Source organism: Thamnophis elegans, chromosome 2, assembly GCF_009769535.1.
Source record: "Thamnophis elegans isolate rThaEle1 chromosome 2, rThaEle1.pri, whole genome shotgun sequence".
NCBI lineage: Eukaryota > Metazoa > Chordata > Lepidosauria > Squamata > Colubridae > Thamnophis > Thamnophis elegans.
The window spans coordinates 2,832,607-2,848,879 of record NC_045542.1 but is presented as its reverse complement, the minus strand read 5'-3'; the positions used below and the strand labels follow the sequence as shown (position 1 = coordinate 2,848,879).

General features: G+C 47.7%; 2 protein-coding genes across 5 annotated transcripts in view; one reads left to right on the top strand and one right to left on the bottom strand.

Annotated features, from left to right (window-relative positions):
* TRIP10 (thyroid hormone receptor interactor 10) overlaps positions 1-6,069 on the top strand; it is a 94,361-nt gene extending 88,292 nt beyond the window's left edge. The window contains 2 exon segments of the mRNA XM_032210981.1: positions 528-658; positions 4,921-6,069. Of these exon segments, the coding sequence (XP_032066872.1) occupies positions 528-658; positions 4,921-5,072 (283 nt within the window). The 3' untranslated portion in view covers positions 5,073-6,069.
* Positions 6,070-8,513: 2,444 nt separating this feature from the next.
* SH2D3A (SH2 domain containing 3A) overlaps positions 8,514-16,273 on the bottom strand; it is a 35,211-nt gene continuing 27,451 nt past the window's right edge. For all 4 annotated transcript variants that reach the window (XM_032211925.1, XM_032211922.1, XM_032211923.1 and 1 more), the window contains exons 9-10: positions 12,219-12,410; positions 8,514-8,958 (exon numbers count right to left, since the gene is read on the bottom strand). In XM_032211925.1, the coding sequence (XP_032067816.1) occupies positions 8,807-8,958; positions 12,219-12,410 (344 nt within the window). In that variant the 3' untranslated portion in view covers positions 8,514-8,806. The remainder of the gene's footprint in view (positions 8,959-12,218; positions 12,411-16,273) is intronic.

Genomic DNA, 16,273 nt, shown 5'->3' with positions numbered 1-16,273 from the left:
AAAATACAAAGAACAAGACAAGTTAAAAGAACACAACATGCACTCAATTCTTAGTGGGGCTGGAACTCAATCAAGGATCAGCAGCCCCAGGCCTGCCGGAATAGCCAGGTCTTAATAGACTTCCGGAAGGCCAAGAGAGTGGGGAGGGTCCGGATCTCAGGGGGTAGATCGTTCCAAAGGGCCGGGGCAGCTACAGAGAAAGCCCTCCCTCGAGGAGCCGCCAAACGACATTGTCTACTCGACGGCACCCGGAGAAGGCCCATCCTGTGAGATCTTATCGGACGCTGGGAGGTATGTGGCAGGAGGCTATCACGGAGATATTCCCTAGAGTATATCTATTCACTAGTGACATCAAGAAAAAAGAGAGATTGTTAAGTCCCATCAGGGAGGCCAGTTGAAGCTTTCTTACAAGAAGCAATATTTTTATCTTCATTACGATGGCGTCAGATTTGCTTTTCCCTGCATCCCCTCCCCCCATGGATTGTAATGCCAACAAAAATACCCAATACTGGCTTTTCTCCTTCTAGCCCGGAAACTACTCATTCTAACGAGAGCCAGGACACGCTCAACCAACCCATTTACACAGAGTTTGATGAGGACTTTGAAGAGGAATTGGGCTCGCCCATCGGAACCTGCGTGGCCATGTATCAGTTTGAAGGTATAGCATCTTGGGAAGCTTCGGGAGTTGCTGTGTTTGTGTGGAATAGCTGAGACCAGAGGCAAAACATGTATCCTTTTGGTTCGGCTGGCTTAGAGGGACTGCCTTGTAGCAATCGCAATAGCAGTTAGACTTACATACCGCTTCATAGGGCTTTCAGCCCTCTCTAAGTGGTTTACAGAGTCAGCATATCGCCCCCAACAACAATCCGGGTCCTCATTTCACCCACCTCGGAAGGATGGAAGGCTGAGTCAACCCTGAGCTGAGTGAGATTTGAACAGCTGAACTGCAGAACTGCAGTCAGCTGAAGTGGCCTGCAGTACTGCACCCTAACCACTGCACCACCTTGGCTCTAGATAGATGATAGATAGATAGATAGATAGATAGATAGATAGATAGATAGATAGATAGATAGATAGATAGATAGATAGATGATAGATAGATAGATTAGATAGATAGATAGATAGATAGATAGATAGATAGATAGATAGATAGATAGATAGATAGATAGATAGATAGATAGATAGATAGATAGATAGATAAGAGATATGGATAGATAGATAGATAGATAGATAGATAGATAGATAGATAGATAGATAGATAGATAGATAGATAGATAGATGATAGATAGCAATAGCAATAGCAATAGCAATAGCAGTTAGACTTATATACCGCTTCATAGGGCTTTCAGGCCTCTCTAAGCGGTTTACAGAGTCAGCATATCGCCCCCAACAACAATCCAGGTCCTCATTTCACCCACCTCGGAAGGATGGAAGGCTGAGTCAACCCTGAGCCGGTGAGATTAGAACCGCTGAACTGCAGATAACAGTCAGCTGAAGTGGCCTGCAGTACTGCACCCTAACCACTGCACCACCTTGGCGATAGATAGATAGATAGATAGATAGATAGATAGATAGATAGATAGATAGATAGATAGATAGATAGATAGATGATAGATAGATAGATGATAGATAGATAGATGATAGATAGATGATAGATAGATAGATAGATAGATAGATAGATAGATAGATAGATAGATGATAGATAGATAGATAGATAGATAGATAGATAGATAGATAGATAGATAGATAGATAGATAGATAAGAGATATGGATAGATAGATAGATAGATAGATAGATAGATAGATAGATAGATAGATAGATAGATAGATAGATAGATAGCAATAGCAATAGCAGTTAGACTTATATACCGCTTCATAGGGCTTTCAGCCCTCTCTAAGCGGTTTACATAGTCAGCATATCGCCCCCAACAACAATCCGGGTCCTCATTTCACCCACCTCGGAAGGATGGAAGGCTGAGTCAACCCTGAGCCGGTGAGATTTGAACAGCCGAACTGCAGTCAGCTGAAGTAGCCTGCAGTACAGCACTCTAACCACTGCGCCACCTCGGCTTGTGAAATAAATACACCCAGTAGAATGGGACGTATTATTCTTCATGTCTTGTGATTTTGCCTGTCTTGGGGAAGGAATTTAGATCTGTCACTTTTAGGCTTTTACTTTCTCTTTCTCTGCCTCTCCTAGCATTATTTCCTAATCCTGCCTTCCTCTCTTCTTTGCCCCCCCCCATCCCCCCCCCCCCAAAATGCATGATTGGTTCTCTACCAAAAATTGATTTAAAACCTGCAGTTCCAATTACTTATATAAAATAATTTGGCATTGATTTAATTCATTAGATTTAGACAGAGTCCAAGTGACTCCTGAACAGAAATGCTTTTTTAAAAAAAGAAAAGATTATTCGAGTTCTTTAAATCCCAACCTTTCACTCGAGATGTGAGGTAACCATTCTGGGCTGACATTCTTAGCCATGTACATATCTCACTTTTATGGGCGTTTAATGCAGTGTTTCTCAACCTTGGTAACTTGAAGATGTCCGGACTTCAACTCCCAGAATTCCCCAGCCAGCATATGCTGGCTGGGGAATTCTGGGAGTTGAAGTCCGGACATCTTCAAGTTGCCAAGGTTGAGAAACACTGGTTTAATGCAGGCTTCTGTTCAGAAGAGCAATGATAACTGAGTTGTCCAAGTTTCAGCATGAAATAGCCCACAGCTCTTCACTAGTCTTGCCCAGACTATTTTTAATTGCACTGTTTTTACCACAAAGGATTAGGAAACTGCTTTTCAAAATACCTAATCGTGAAAGCTTGCATCCTCAGAAGGCACAATTATATGTGGGGGGGAAGAGGGGGGTGTTTGGTGCGTGTATGTGTTATTTGCACCATGGATGTCAGTGGTGGGTTTCAAAAAAAATTTCGAACCTACTCTGTGGGTGTGGCCTCCTTTGTGGGAGTGGCTTGCCACCCATGTGACCTGGTGGGAGTGGCTTGCCGGCCATGTGTTCTCTCTCTCTCTCTCTCTCTCTTTCCTTCCTTCCTTTTGTCTCTCTGTCCCTTTTTCCTTTTTTTCTTTCATCTCTCTCTCACTTTTTCTTTCTTTTTTATTTATTTATTTCTTCCTTTCTTTCTCTTTCTCTCTCACTCTGTGTCTGTGTGTGGTGGGTTTCAAAAATTTTTGGAACCTACTCTGTGGGTGTGGCCTCCTTTGTGGGAGTGGCTTGCCACCCATGTGACCTGGTGGGAGTGGCTTGCCGGCCATGTGTTCTCTCTCTCTCTCTCTCTCTCTCTCTCTCTCTCTCATTCCTTTTGTCTCTGTCCCTTTTTCCTTTTTTTCTTTCATCTCTCTTTTTCTTTCTTTTTCCTTTTTTATTTCTTCCTTTCTTTCTCTTTCTCTCTCTGTGTGAGTCTGTTTGTGTGTGTGTGTGTGTGAGTGGTGGGTTTCAAAAAAAAAATTTGGAACCTCTTCTGTAGGTGTGGCCTGCTTTCTGGTGGAACCTCTTCTAACCGGTTCGGTAGATTTGACGAACCGGTTCTACCGAACTGGTGCGAACCGGTAGAAACCCACCTCTGAATGCATGTCAATAGTCCTTTTTTCTCCAAAGAGCAATTGCTTTCTCCTAGTCTCAAGAACAGTGCTGTGGAGGGAGCATCCACTAAGTGTGTCTCTTTTGTTCTACTCTTGGGGCCACAATGGTGACAGCGTTAAGGCCACAGAGGCAAGTGTTAAGTCTGTCTTAATAACAATTTTTTTAAAAAAAAACAGGGTATAGTATTCATTTGATTCCCCCCCTCCCGCTGAATTTTTTGTGAATGTAATTTTTTTCCGTCCATTATAATAAACAGCTCAGTAATCTGCCAACTGCAGGGAAACAGTTTTGAGTGAAAAAAATTATCGATGCCCTGAAATTTTGAATTAGACAAAAAGCACTGGTTAAATGCAGCACTGCAGGCTACTTCTGCAGTTCAGCGGTTCTAATCTCACCGGCTCAAGGTTGACTCAGCCTTCCATCCTTCCGAGGTGGGTGAAATGAGGACCCGGATTGTTGTTGGGGGCGATATGCTGACTCTGTAAACCGCTTAGAGAGGGCTGAAAGCCCTATGAAGCGGTATATAAGTCTTAACTGCTATTGCTATTACTAATCTCACTGGCTCAAGGTTGACTCAGCCTTCCATCCTTCCGAGGTGGGTGAAATGAGGACCCAGACTGTGGGGGCGATATGCTGACTCTGTAAACTGCTTAGAGAGGGCTGAAAGCCCTATGAAGCGGTATATAAGTCTAACTGCTATTGCTATTACTAATCTCACTGGCTCAAGGTTGACTCAGCCTTCCATCCTTCCGAGGTGGGTGAAATGAGGACCCAGACTGTGGGGGCGATATGCTGACTCTGTAAACTGCTTAGAGAGGGCTGAAAGCCCTATGAAGCGGTATATAAGTCTAACTGCTATTGCTATTACTAATCTCACTGGCTCAAGGTTGACTCAGCCTTCCATCCTTCCGAGGTGGGTGAAATGAGGACCCAGACTGTGGGGGCGATATGCTGACTCTGTAAACTGCTTAGAGAGGGCTGAAAGCCCTATGAAGCGGTATATAAGTCTAACTGCTATTGCTATTACTAATCTCACTGGCTCAAGGTTGACTCAGCCTTCCATCCTTCCGAGGTGGGTGAAATGAGGACCCAGACTGTGGGGGCGATAGGCTGACTCTGTAAACTGCTTAGAGAGGGCTGAAAGCCCTATGAAGCGGTGTATAAGTCTAACTGCTATTGCTATCCTGCTTTAAAGTCTTGGCACATCATTCACCCACCCCAATTCTTCCCCGGCAGCTGCTGATGGTTTGAACAGTTTTGCCCCCCAGGTATTCTCGCCTTCAACTAATCAATGCCCTTTCTCCTTCGTTTGCTCCCCAAAGGTTCCAGCGAGGGCACCATCTCCATGCAGGAAGGCGAAGAGCTCCACCTGATGGAGGAAGACAAAGGCGATGGGTGGACCCGTGTGCGAAGGCGTAGTAAAGCGGGCGAGGGTTACGTCCCTACCTCCTATTTGCGACTGAATGCGAACTGAGTAGGGGGGGGGGGGGAACTGATAGCCAAGTTCCAGGAGCTGCACCAACATCAGTCTCTGGATGGAAGAGAGGGTTGGAGTTTCAATTGCCTGGAAACAGCTCCGTGATATTTGCTCTGGCTGAGACGGTAAAAAAAAAGAAGGAATTTGCACCAAATCACTCTACTGCAAGACAAGAACTGACTAGCAGAGTATGATGGCTGTAGCCAGCTGAAAGCAAGGCCTCCTCCGATGGGGAGTACGAGAGGCGGGGGGACGGGGTTGACTTCCAGCTAGTAACTGCTCCTCCTTTCCTCCACCATCTTCATGGCAGAGTTACAAAACGTTCCGTAGGAATTTACCCTTCAGCCAAAGTAGATAAAGAAAAAAACGTGCAATTTTTGCACACAGGAAGATTCCTGAATTCAACGGCTCTGGACTGTGGTAGTTGCCCCGTCAGATGAAATGCGGCGCTGCGGTAGCAGAAAGGACTGCGGTTCCTATTTCAAGTAGTGGAGCTGGCTGTCCCTCCTTTCTCTGCCAGGTTGGCCAGAGCAAAGGGCGCTTTCTCTCTCTCCAGGGAAAAAGCTTCTGCTTTTATGCTGCGTTCAGTAGACTGTGTCCAAACCTCAAGGGGATTATGGGCGCTTGGGAATCGGGGTGTGTGTGTGTGTGTGTCCATATTCAAGGAGGAGACCGGGTTGGATTAGAAAGCCTGGAATGTGTCTCCTTAAGATTGCTGCTATGCCTGTTCTTTTGACTAGAAGCAGAGGAGGGGGGGGTGTGTGTGGAGGATAGTTGCTGGCCACACCAGTCACTCCCAGTGCTACTTCAATGGTTCACCATAGCTGTCTTGTCCGAGGGCCACACTGGTGCCAGACCAACATCTCTATATTCTTTCCTTGAAATGCACTTTATCGTTTTCTTGGATTTGATTAGCCCGGCTCCTTCAGCCACTCCAAAAGTGCCTGCGCCAGAATCACCCGGTTTGTTTCCCCCTTGGGAATACATGACACCAAGTAGGAAAAACCAGGTGGCTCTGGCCTCTTCCTCTTCTGCCTCGGTTTCTTTTAAAGAAGACACTCGTGTATTCTTAAGTCGTTTTATACAGTGACCAATTTGTTTTACCATTCGGTTTGACACGTTCCCGTAATCTGTCACGTAGCCTCGGCTCTTTATCCCTCCAGCCTTGGAAGGGAAGGGGAACAAAACTTTGCCCCTCCCTTCTCTCTCTCTCTCTCAAGATGCGGAATGTATTTCTGGGTGCCTTTTACACTTTATGTAAATAATAGGGGGGGGAATTAATTAGTGGGTGCCTGTGCAGTTGCCTTTTCGTCCCTCTGGACTCCAGGCGTGGACTTTTTTAACATCTGCAGCATTTACGTCACTGTTTGGGAGCTAAAGGATGATCCTCTGCCTTTCCGTTGTGCGAAGTGGACACCACAACGGGAGTGAGAACTGGAGGAAAAAATCAAGGAGGCAAACGCCACAGGAAGCCAAGGCAGCCGACAGCACAAAAGTTGGGGACAGAGAGTGGGGGAGGGGAAGGAGGAAACAGGTGTGTTGTTTGTCTGACACTGGACCAGCACTATTGGTAGACCAGTTGGGGGAATGTTCCCCCTCACCTCCACTTGTGCTCAACTAGGCAAAAGTGCTTCTGTTGCAAAAGGATTGTTCGTAGATCTGGAGAGGGGGGGCCGAGTACTGTCCACGTGGATTGGGGGGGTGGGGTGGGGGTGGGGAATGCCTTACTATGGGAGTAGCTGCTAGCGTCTGCTGGAGAAATAAAAGAACTAAGAACTGCACTGCGTCAGACCGAAGACTCATCTAGCGTTGTCTTCCCTTCCCATTGTGGCCAAGTAGAAGGATCCACAACTATAGCAATACTTTTCTGTTATGTTCCTCAGCAAAAGAGAGAAAGAGTGAGTGAGTGAGTGAGTGAGAGAAAGAGAGAGACAGAGAGATATGATGCGGTTAGCTATGGGTAACTTCATGATTCTTCATTAAAGTTATCCAAGTTGGTGGCCATCTCTGGATCATGGGAGAAAACAGCATCCCACTGGGAATCCTGTTGGAAGTCTTTCTTTTGTCATACCCAGTTCTTCAGGGACTGGCTTTGGATGCTGGGGAAAACCTTTCATGAACTCCCACTGGTATTATATTAAAAGAGATACATATAAGCTTTCTCCGCGCTTGAACTGCTGTCAAGGTATTGTAGGTTCCACCACAAAACCGCGTCCGACTAAACCGCGTCCGACTAAACCGCGTCACTGACGTCATCAACAGGGCGACAACAGCGCGGAGACAGAAGCACGCTGTAAACCCTAAACCTAAAATTAACCCCTAAACCTAACCCCCCTAAACCTAATCCTAAACCTAACCCTTAACCTAAACCTAAACCTAATCCTAACCCTTAACCTAACCCTAACCCTTAACCTAAACCTAATCCTAACCCTTAACCTAACCCTAAACCTAATCCTAACCCTAAACCTAATCCTAACCCTTAACCTAACCCTAACCCTAACCCTAACCCTTAACCTAACCCTAACCCTTAACCTAACCCTTAACCTAACCCTAAACCTAATCCTAAACCTAATCCTAACCCTTAACCTAACCCTAAACCTAACCCTAAACTTAACCCTTAACCTAAACCTAATCCTAATCCTAACCCTTAACCTAACCCTAAACCTAACCCTAAACCTAACCCTAAACCTAATCCTAACCCTAAACCTAACCCTAAACCTAATCCTAACCCTAAACCTAATCCTTAACCTAACCCTAAACCTAATCCTAACCCTAAACCTAACCCTAAACCTAACCCTAACCCTAACCCTAACCCTTAACCTAACCCTAACCCTTAACCTAACCCTAACCTAACCCTTACCTTAAGTTGAATCGGCTTGCTTTCAAAGCGCTATTTAAAGCGCCCTTCTTTCTCCGCGCTGGCTGTTGTCGCCCTGTTGATGACGTCAGCAACGCGGTTTAATCGGGCGCTGCTTAGTCGAGCGCGGTTTTGACGGGTCACGGGTGTTGTATAGGTAAGGGAGAAAACCCTTCTTAAGGCAACCTCTTGTCAATAAAAGTACTTTCCTCAAGTACCGTTCAAGTTGAAGAAAAATTCTGGAAAGACCAGTTGCAAGTTGCTTTCCATGTAATACATGACTCATACTTTTAATAAAAAGGGAAAAATATTAACTGCAGAATTCAGCCCTGCATAACGGAATCACAACTATATAAAAACAGGAAAAAATATTCCAACTGAGGAAGAATGCTTTTCTATTCAGGAGGGATTCTTGGAACCCGTCTAACTTGGATATGAATGGATTTAAAACTTTTGGGTGCAGATAACAATCCTGGAAGCTGTGATTTTCTGGTTTTGGGGTCTGTTAAACCAATGCTGTGAAATTTCTAAATCGGGCAAGAATAGGCAGAGAGCAAAGTTATTTTCATAGCACATACCAATTAAAAACAATCCTCTACTTTCTTTATTGCAGGCTGGTTCCTTTGCATAGGTTAAAAATGCTTCCAGATTTCTTCTTCCCACAGCCCTGGCCCTGTTGATCTAGAAGGAATGTCTACCACGGAGGAGTTCCTCCTGCTCATTCATTCCTTGGAAGGCCTTCAAGTTTCATGCCGGTCAACATCTCATTCTGGCACTGAGTGATCCTCCTCTTACTAATCATCTCTGCCACCCGTTGCCTTGCATTCCAGCTGGCCTGGCAGAGGGGGAAGGGAGGAATACTTCTCCCATGAGTTCACTCTAGTTTCTGAGAAAGCACAGTCAAGATCCGTTCAAATTTCTTGTGTCGTTCACGCCGTTCCGCCTGCGCTCCTTTACAGCCCCAGAATAACCGAAGGGAGAACTCCGTCTGAAATACTTCCAGGAGTTCTGGAGTGCTCTGGAATCCTGAGTGGAGGAAAGGATGTAAAAAGGAAAACATGAGCTGAATCCGTAGCCTCAAATCAGTACCACACAGAGGGCCCATCCTATTATTAGCTAACTGTCTTCTTATGATGTGTCATCTGCTAGTGGGAAATGGATCTGCTAAGCCAGGGTTCTCCAAACCTTGGCAACTTTAAGACTTGTGGACTTCAGCTCCCAGAATTCCTCAGCCAGCTGGCTTGATGGCTTATCAATGGTCTCCAACCTTGATGGTATATCAATGGTCTCCAACCTTGGCAACTTTAAGACCTGTGGACTTCAGCTCCCAGAATTCCTCAGCCAGCTGGCTTGATGGTTTATCAATGGTCTCCAACCTTGATGGTATATCAATGGTCTCCAACCTTGGCAACTTTAAGACCTGTGGACTTCAGCTCCCAGAATTCCTCAGCCAACTGGCTTGATGGTTTATCAATGGTCTCCAACCTTGATGGTATATCAATGGTCTCCAACCTTGGCAACTTTAAGACCTGTGGACTTCAGCTCTCAGAATTCCTCAGCCAGCTTTGCTGGCTGAGGAATTCTGGGAGTTGAAGTCCACAAGTCTTAAAGTTGCCAAGTTTGGAGACCCCTGTACTAAGCTACACATACCAGATTCAGAATAAGACTGAACCTCCAGTAAGAGAAGGCCAGAACAAAAAGGATTAATATAACCAATGTAGGTACAGTTGTTTTGTGACAACTGAGCCTAGAATTTTGGCTGTGGTGGTTATAAATCAAGTCACCACATGGCTGGACTCGATTTTATGACAGTCATTAAATGGGTCACAAAGACCCATGTGAATCAGGGGTTGCAAGTCCAAATTCAGCTTTATACACTTAAGCGAGCCAATTGCCAAGCACCTGAAATTTGACCACATGACTTTGGAGGTGGTGGGGGAAGTTGTAACTTCGAGGAGAGACTATAAATTTAACTTTTCAGGGCCCTTGTAACTTCGGTTATTAAGTGACTGGTCGTAACTGGAGAACTATCTGTATAACAGAATTATTTACTCCAGAATAATACAATGACACTCACACCAAGGCTGGGTTTAAACACCAAGATAAGCTATAAAATAATAGCAGTAGCAATAGCAGTTAGACTTATATACCGCTTCATAGGGCTTTCAGCCCTCTCTAAGCGGTTTACAGAATCAGCATATCGCCCCCACAGTCTGGGTCCTCATTTCACCCACCTCGGAAGGATGGAAGGCTGAGTCAACCTTGAGCCGGTGAGATTAGAACCGCCAAACTGCAGATAGCAGTCAGCTGAAGTGGCCTGCAGTACTGCACCCTAACCACTGCGCCACCCCAGCATCTTGGCCCCTCACATTGCTCACTCATGAAAAAGGCTGTGTGTGCCTTCCAATGTCACTTCCATACATACATACACACCAACAAGAATGGAATCGCTAAAGCTCTTTTCTCTGGCCTGCAGAAACTGTGCAGATTCTGTGCAGAAAAGTACCATATAATTCTTCGTTCTTTTAAATAGCAATAGCAATAGCAGTTAGACTTATATACCGCTTCATAGGGCTTTCAGCCCTCTCTAAGCGGTTTACAGAGTCAGCATATCGCCCCCACAATCCGGGTCCTAATTTCACCCACCTCGGAAGGATGGAAGGCTGAGTCAACCCTGAGCCGGTGAGATTTGAACCGCCGAACTGCAGATAACAGTCAGCTGAAGTGGCCTGCAGTACTGCACCCTAACCATTGCGCCACCTCGGCTCTTCAAAGTAAAATAATTTCAGTTAAAGTCAAATGACTTACTTTAGAGATTAGGAATATGGTACCCACAGATGCCATGCCACCAGATACCTCATTTTTTAATAATAAAGCAACTGCAATAATTAAAACCAACCAGCTCACGAGATTCCAATCAAGAGTTGGAAGATGTATGTTCTCATTTTGAGATTTTGGCTTTTTAAAAGTTGACATCTGGCCAACCTAGTTTGTGGCTTGCTATGTCGCGGGTCTGCCATAATTTACTCTTAGAAAGCTTGAGCTCGTGTTTTGCTTAGCAAAGATTGAAAAGTGACTCAGAAAGGCGTGTAGTATTCAGATATGAACTAAGCAAAAATGCTTCCCTTCTGGAATGAGCTCCGCCTGCCACACCTTTCTGGCATTGGTGCTGCAGCTGTTCAGGCTCAAGAAAACACGTCCAAGTTAAGGAGGTGTGACAGGATGTGACTGTGTCACCGCCGGAAACCAGCCAAGCATTTTTCTGAGCCACGTCACTCTCCTGCAAACCCAGGAAAAGGCTTGTGTCCTTTATGGAGCAGCCAGCCGGTACAGTAAGAATGCCCACTTTGGATCTGACTGCTGCGCACTTCTAATAGCCGAGGTGGCGCAGTGGTTAGGGTGCAGTACTGCAGGCCACTTCAGCTGACTGCTATCTGCAGTTCGGCGGTTCAAATCTTACTGGCTCAAGGTTGACTCAGCCTTCCATCCTTCCGAGGTGGGTGAAATGAGGACCCAGACTGTGGGGCGATATGCTGACTCTGTAAACCGCTTAGAGAGGGCTGAAAGCCCTATGAAGCGGCATATAAGTCTAACTGCTATTGCTATTGCTAAGGGAGAATCCCCTTGAGATATTGCATGGGAGTTTCCCAGGATTGGAGCCCTTCAGGGAGATTGGACTGCAACTCCCAGAATTCCTAGAGAGCCTGACTATTTAAGCACATTAATAGAGCCGAGGTGGCGCAGTGGTTAGGGTGCAGTACTGCAGGCCACTTCAGGTGACTGCTATCTGCAGTTTGGCAGTTCTAATCTCACCGGCTCAGGGTTGACTCAGCCTTCCATCCTTCCGAGGTGGGTGAAATGAGGACCCGGATTGTTGTTGGGGGCGATATGCTGACTCTGTGAACCGCTTAGAGAGGGCTGAAAGCCCTAGGAAGCGGTATATAAGTCTAACTGCTATTGCTATTGCAAGATAGATAGGACTGAGAGGATAGCCCAAACTCTCAGTGAGCTAGGAATGGCTTAGAACAGCATTCGCTGGCTGGGGAATTCTGGGAGTTGAAGTCCAGACATCTTCAAGTTGCCAAGGTTGAGAAACACTGCCTTAGAACCTGCCTATTCCAGTGCAGTCCACCACGACTGACAGCTTTCTTCCGGGCTGCTATTCATGCACCTGTATTCCATGCAAGAGGGCACCTGGATGCTCACGAGCCAATCTGAGCTGAAAAATCTGAACAACCAAGGTGCATAGATAAAGGCCAGCTATGACAGCCAAGAGCAGCCCCCACCTTGAAGTCTGGCCTCGGCCCTGATGCCATAAGCGCCAGTGTTGGTGGCAACAAAGCGAGCTGCTTCCAGCGTCCGCAGGAGGACCTCACACGTCTCCTCGTTGTCATCCCACAGTTGCTCTCCTTCCATGAGGCTGAGAAGTGGCAGGATATGAGGAACTGCAACCTCCTTTGGGGAGAAGGCAGAATTCCCTGCAGGCCACAGACAATAATAAGCCTTTTAGATCACAGACAGAATTACGGGTAGTCCTTATTTAACAACTCTTCACAATTGCAGCAGTAATGTATCTTGCATTTATTATTATTATTACAAATAGATTGTAGATTGTAGATTTAATTTATTTGTATGCCGCCCTTCTCCGGGAGGGACTCAGGGCGGCGAACAACTCGAAAGGGGAAAAGGGGATACAAACACAATACACGTAATTAAAATACACAAGAGTCATACGGCCATACAGGTCGAGAGGGGAGGGGAACTCATCAACCCCAGGCCTGCCGGCACAGCCAGGTTTTGACGGCTTTCCGGAAGGCCTGGAGAGAGGTGAGGGTCCGAATCCCTGCGGGGGGAGTTCGTTCCAAAGGGCCGGAGCTGCTACAGAGAAGGCTCTCCCCCGGGTAGTAGCCAGGTGGCATTGGCTGGTAGACGGAACCCGGAGGAGGCCAGCCCTGTGTGATCTAATGGGTCTTTGGGAGGTAATTGGCAGCAGGCGGTCTCTCAAGTACCCAGGTCCAATACCAGGAAGGGCTTTATAAGTGACGACTAGCACTTTGAAGCGTATCCAGAGACCGATCGGTAACCAGTGCAGCTCGCGGAGGATAGGTGTAACGTGGGTGAACCGAGGTGCACCCACAATCGCTCACGCGGCTGCATTCTGGATGAGTTGAAGTCTCCAAATACTCTTCAAAGGCTGCCCCATGTAGAGCAAGCAACAAATGTACCCAACACCTTCCTCCTATTGTTCCCCCACAACAACAGCCCTGCGAGGTTGGTTGGGCTGAGAGAAAGTGACTGGCCCAAAGTCACCCAGCTGGCTTTCAGGGCTGGGCCAGGACTTGAACTTACAATCTCCCGCTTTCTAGCCTGACGCCTTGACCACTAGACCAAACTGGCTTTGCAATCAACCCTCGCACGTATGACCTTTGCAGTGTGTAAAGTGTGTTAGAGCCGAGGTGGCGCAGTGGTTAGAGTGCTGTACTGCAGGCCACTTCAGCTGACTTGTTATCTGCAGTTCGGCGGTTCAAATCTCACCGGCTCAAGGTTGACTCAGCCTTCCATCCTTCCAAGGTGGGTAAAATGAGGACCCAGACTGTGGGGGCGATATGCTGACTCTGTAAACCGCTTAGAGAGGGCTGAAAGCCCTATGAAGCGGTATATAAGTCTAACTGCTATTGCTATTGCTAATCTCACCGGCTCAAGGTTGACTCAGCCTTCCATCCTTCCGAGGTGGGTGAAATGAGGACCCGGACTGTTGTTGGGGGCGATATGCTGACTCTGTAAACCGCTTAGAGAGGGCTGAAAGCCCTATGAAGCGGTATATAAGTCTAACTGCTATTGCTATTGCTAATCTCACCGGCTCAAGGTTGACTCAGCCTTCCATCCTTCCGAGGTGGGTGAAATGAGGACCCGGACTGTTGTTGGGGGCAATATGCTGACTCTGTAAACCGCTTAGAGAGGGCTGAAAGCCCTATGAAGCGGTATATAAGTCTAACTGCTATTGCTATTGCTAATCTCATCGGCTCAGGGTTGACTCAGCCTTCCATCCTTCCGAGGTGGGTGAAATGAGGACCCGGACTGTTGTTGGGGGCGATATGCTGACTCTCTGTAAACCGCTTAGAGAGGGCTGAAAGCCCTATGAAGCGGTATATAAGTCTAACTGCTATTGCTATTGCTAATCTCACCGGCTCAAGGTTGACTCAGCCTTCCATCCTTCCGAGGTGGGTAAAATGAGGACCTGGATTGTTGTTGGGGGCGATATGCTGACTCTGTAAACCGCTTAGAGAGGGCTGAAAGCCCTATGAAGCGGTATATAAGTCTAACTGCTATTGCTATTGCTATTGCTATATCTATCTATCTATCTATCTATCTATCTATCTATCTATCTATCTATCTATCATCTATCTATCTATCTGAGCCAAGGTGGCGCAGTGGTTAGGGTGCAGTACTGCAGGCCACTTCATCTGACTGTTATCTGCAGTTCAGCAGTTCTAATCTCACCGGCTCAGGGTTGACTCAGCCTTCCGTCCTTCCGAGGTGGGTGAAATGAGGACCCAGACTGTGGGGGCGATATGCTGACTCTGTAAACCGCTTAGAGAGGGCTGAAAGCCCTATGAAGCGGTATATAAGTCTAACTGCTATTGCTAAAGGAAGGGTGAAGTAAAATCAAACACAGTTTTTGTTTCACTTAGCAGCCATTTTGGTTAACAACTGAGTTATCGGCCTCAATTGTGATCCCCAAATGAAAACTATCTGTAAACATTTTAGGGGGAAGCCTGTACGCTGAGAAAGTGTGATTTTAATTCAGTTTAAGGCATATTTTTTTATTAATAATAATCAAATTTACATACCGTAGCTACCCATCTCACCAAAGGAGACCCTGGATGGCTTGGACGTTTTCCAAAGGTTGTTCCTATATTTGTTTAGAAGTCTGACTGATAAGGGAACTCACCAACCTTTGGCTGCTTAAACATAATGTTTGGAAAACAGCCCTGCTCAGAGGAGTGCATTCATGTACCATCAACTCACGATGGGCAGCCTTTCAAATGCTGCTCCATTACATGAATGAATCCCGATCAAATGGCCGTGAGATTTAAACAGAAAGGAAGGAAATTCAGGGCAGACGTCGGGAAGAATGTCCCGACTCTCCCAGCTGTCAGCCAGAAGAACTGTCACATGAAGTGGTACGTTCTCCTTCACTGCGGAGGTCTTCAAACAGCGGCTAGATAATTATCGATGAGAGGTATTCAAGTAAATTCTACTCTTAAGGATTGCTTGGATTCCACTGTCTCTTCCAAATCTTTGACTCTATGAAAAATACCACTCTTTGCACCTTGGTAAGAAGGAATTTCACTTAATAGGAATATATAAACAGTGGCAACGTTATTTCCCTTAAAACAGCAATCTGCCCACTCTGGAATAAGTATATATGACCGTCCAGATACACTAGAGCAGTGGTCCCCAACCTTTTTATCGCCGCGGACCAGTCAGATGAGCCTCCCTCGGCCTTCCGGACCGGCGGGTGGGAAGGCGGCCATCCTGGGCGCGCGTTCCGCAGGGCGGGGGGGGGGCTTCCTTCACGCCAAGGCCGACAGCCCACGAGGCCGCCCCGCCTCCTCCTTGGCCGTCGGGGGAAGGGAGGGGGAACCGACCCCGCGATCCGCTCGCTCGGGCAGCCCTTTTTCCTCACTGCAGTTCGGCGGGGGAAAAAGATGGCCCTGTGTCCTACTTCGGGCGGGCGGGCGGCTGGCGCGGCGGAGGCCGGCTGCTTCCGAGGGGGTGGGCCTCCGCGCCGCGCTCCATGAAGGGAAGAGGGGGAGAAGGCGGGCTGCGGCCGAAGGGCCCCCGAGAGCCCCGCCGGCCTGACACAAAAAGCGCTGCGGCGGAGGGGAGGGGCGGGAGGCAGGTGACACTCCAGGAGGGGGGGCAGAGCTGCGCCGCGAGTCTTACGTAAAGCCCCCCCTCCCCGCCTCGGCGGAGGAAAACATCTCCCACCTGGGTGGGGCTGCGTGCGAAGCGCCTCTCGGAACGGCAAAGCTCCCCAAGTTCCCCCGAAACGGCCGCGCTGCGCCCCTCCCCCCCGCAACCTTAGTTTCTCCTTGGGAGGAAAATGCAGCGCCGCCGCCCCCTCCTGCCCCCCCCTCGTCATTCCACGGGGCAGGCGGGCCGGGTGAGTCCGCGGACAAAGTTTCGTCTCCCAGGCAGCCTCCGCCAGCAGCATCCCAAGTTCGGGCCGAGGCCGCCGCCGCCGCCCCTTCCCTCACGGGGCGAGCAGAGCAAGAGGGCGGGGGGGGGAGATCGGGCCTCCCCTCGCCCCCCCAGCCCCGCACATCTGGGGCGG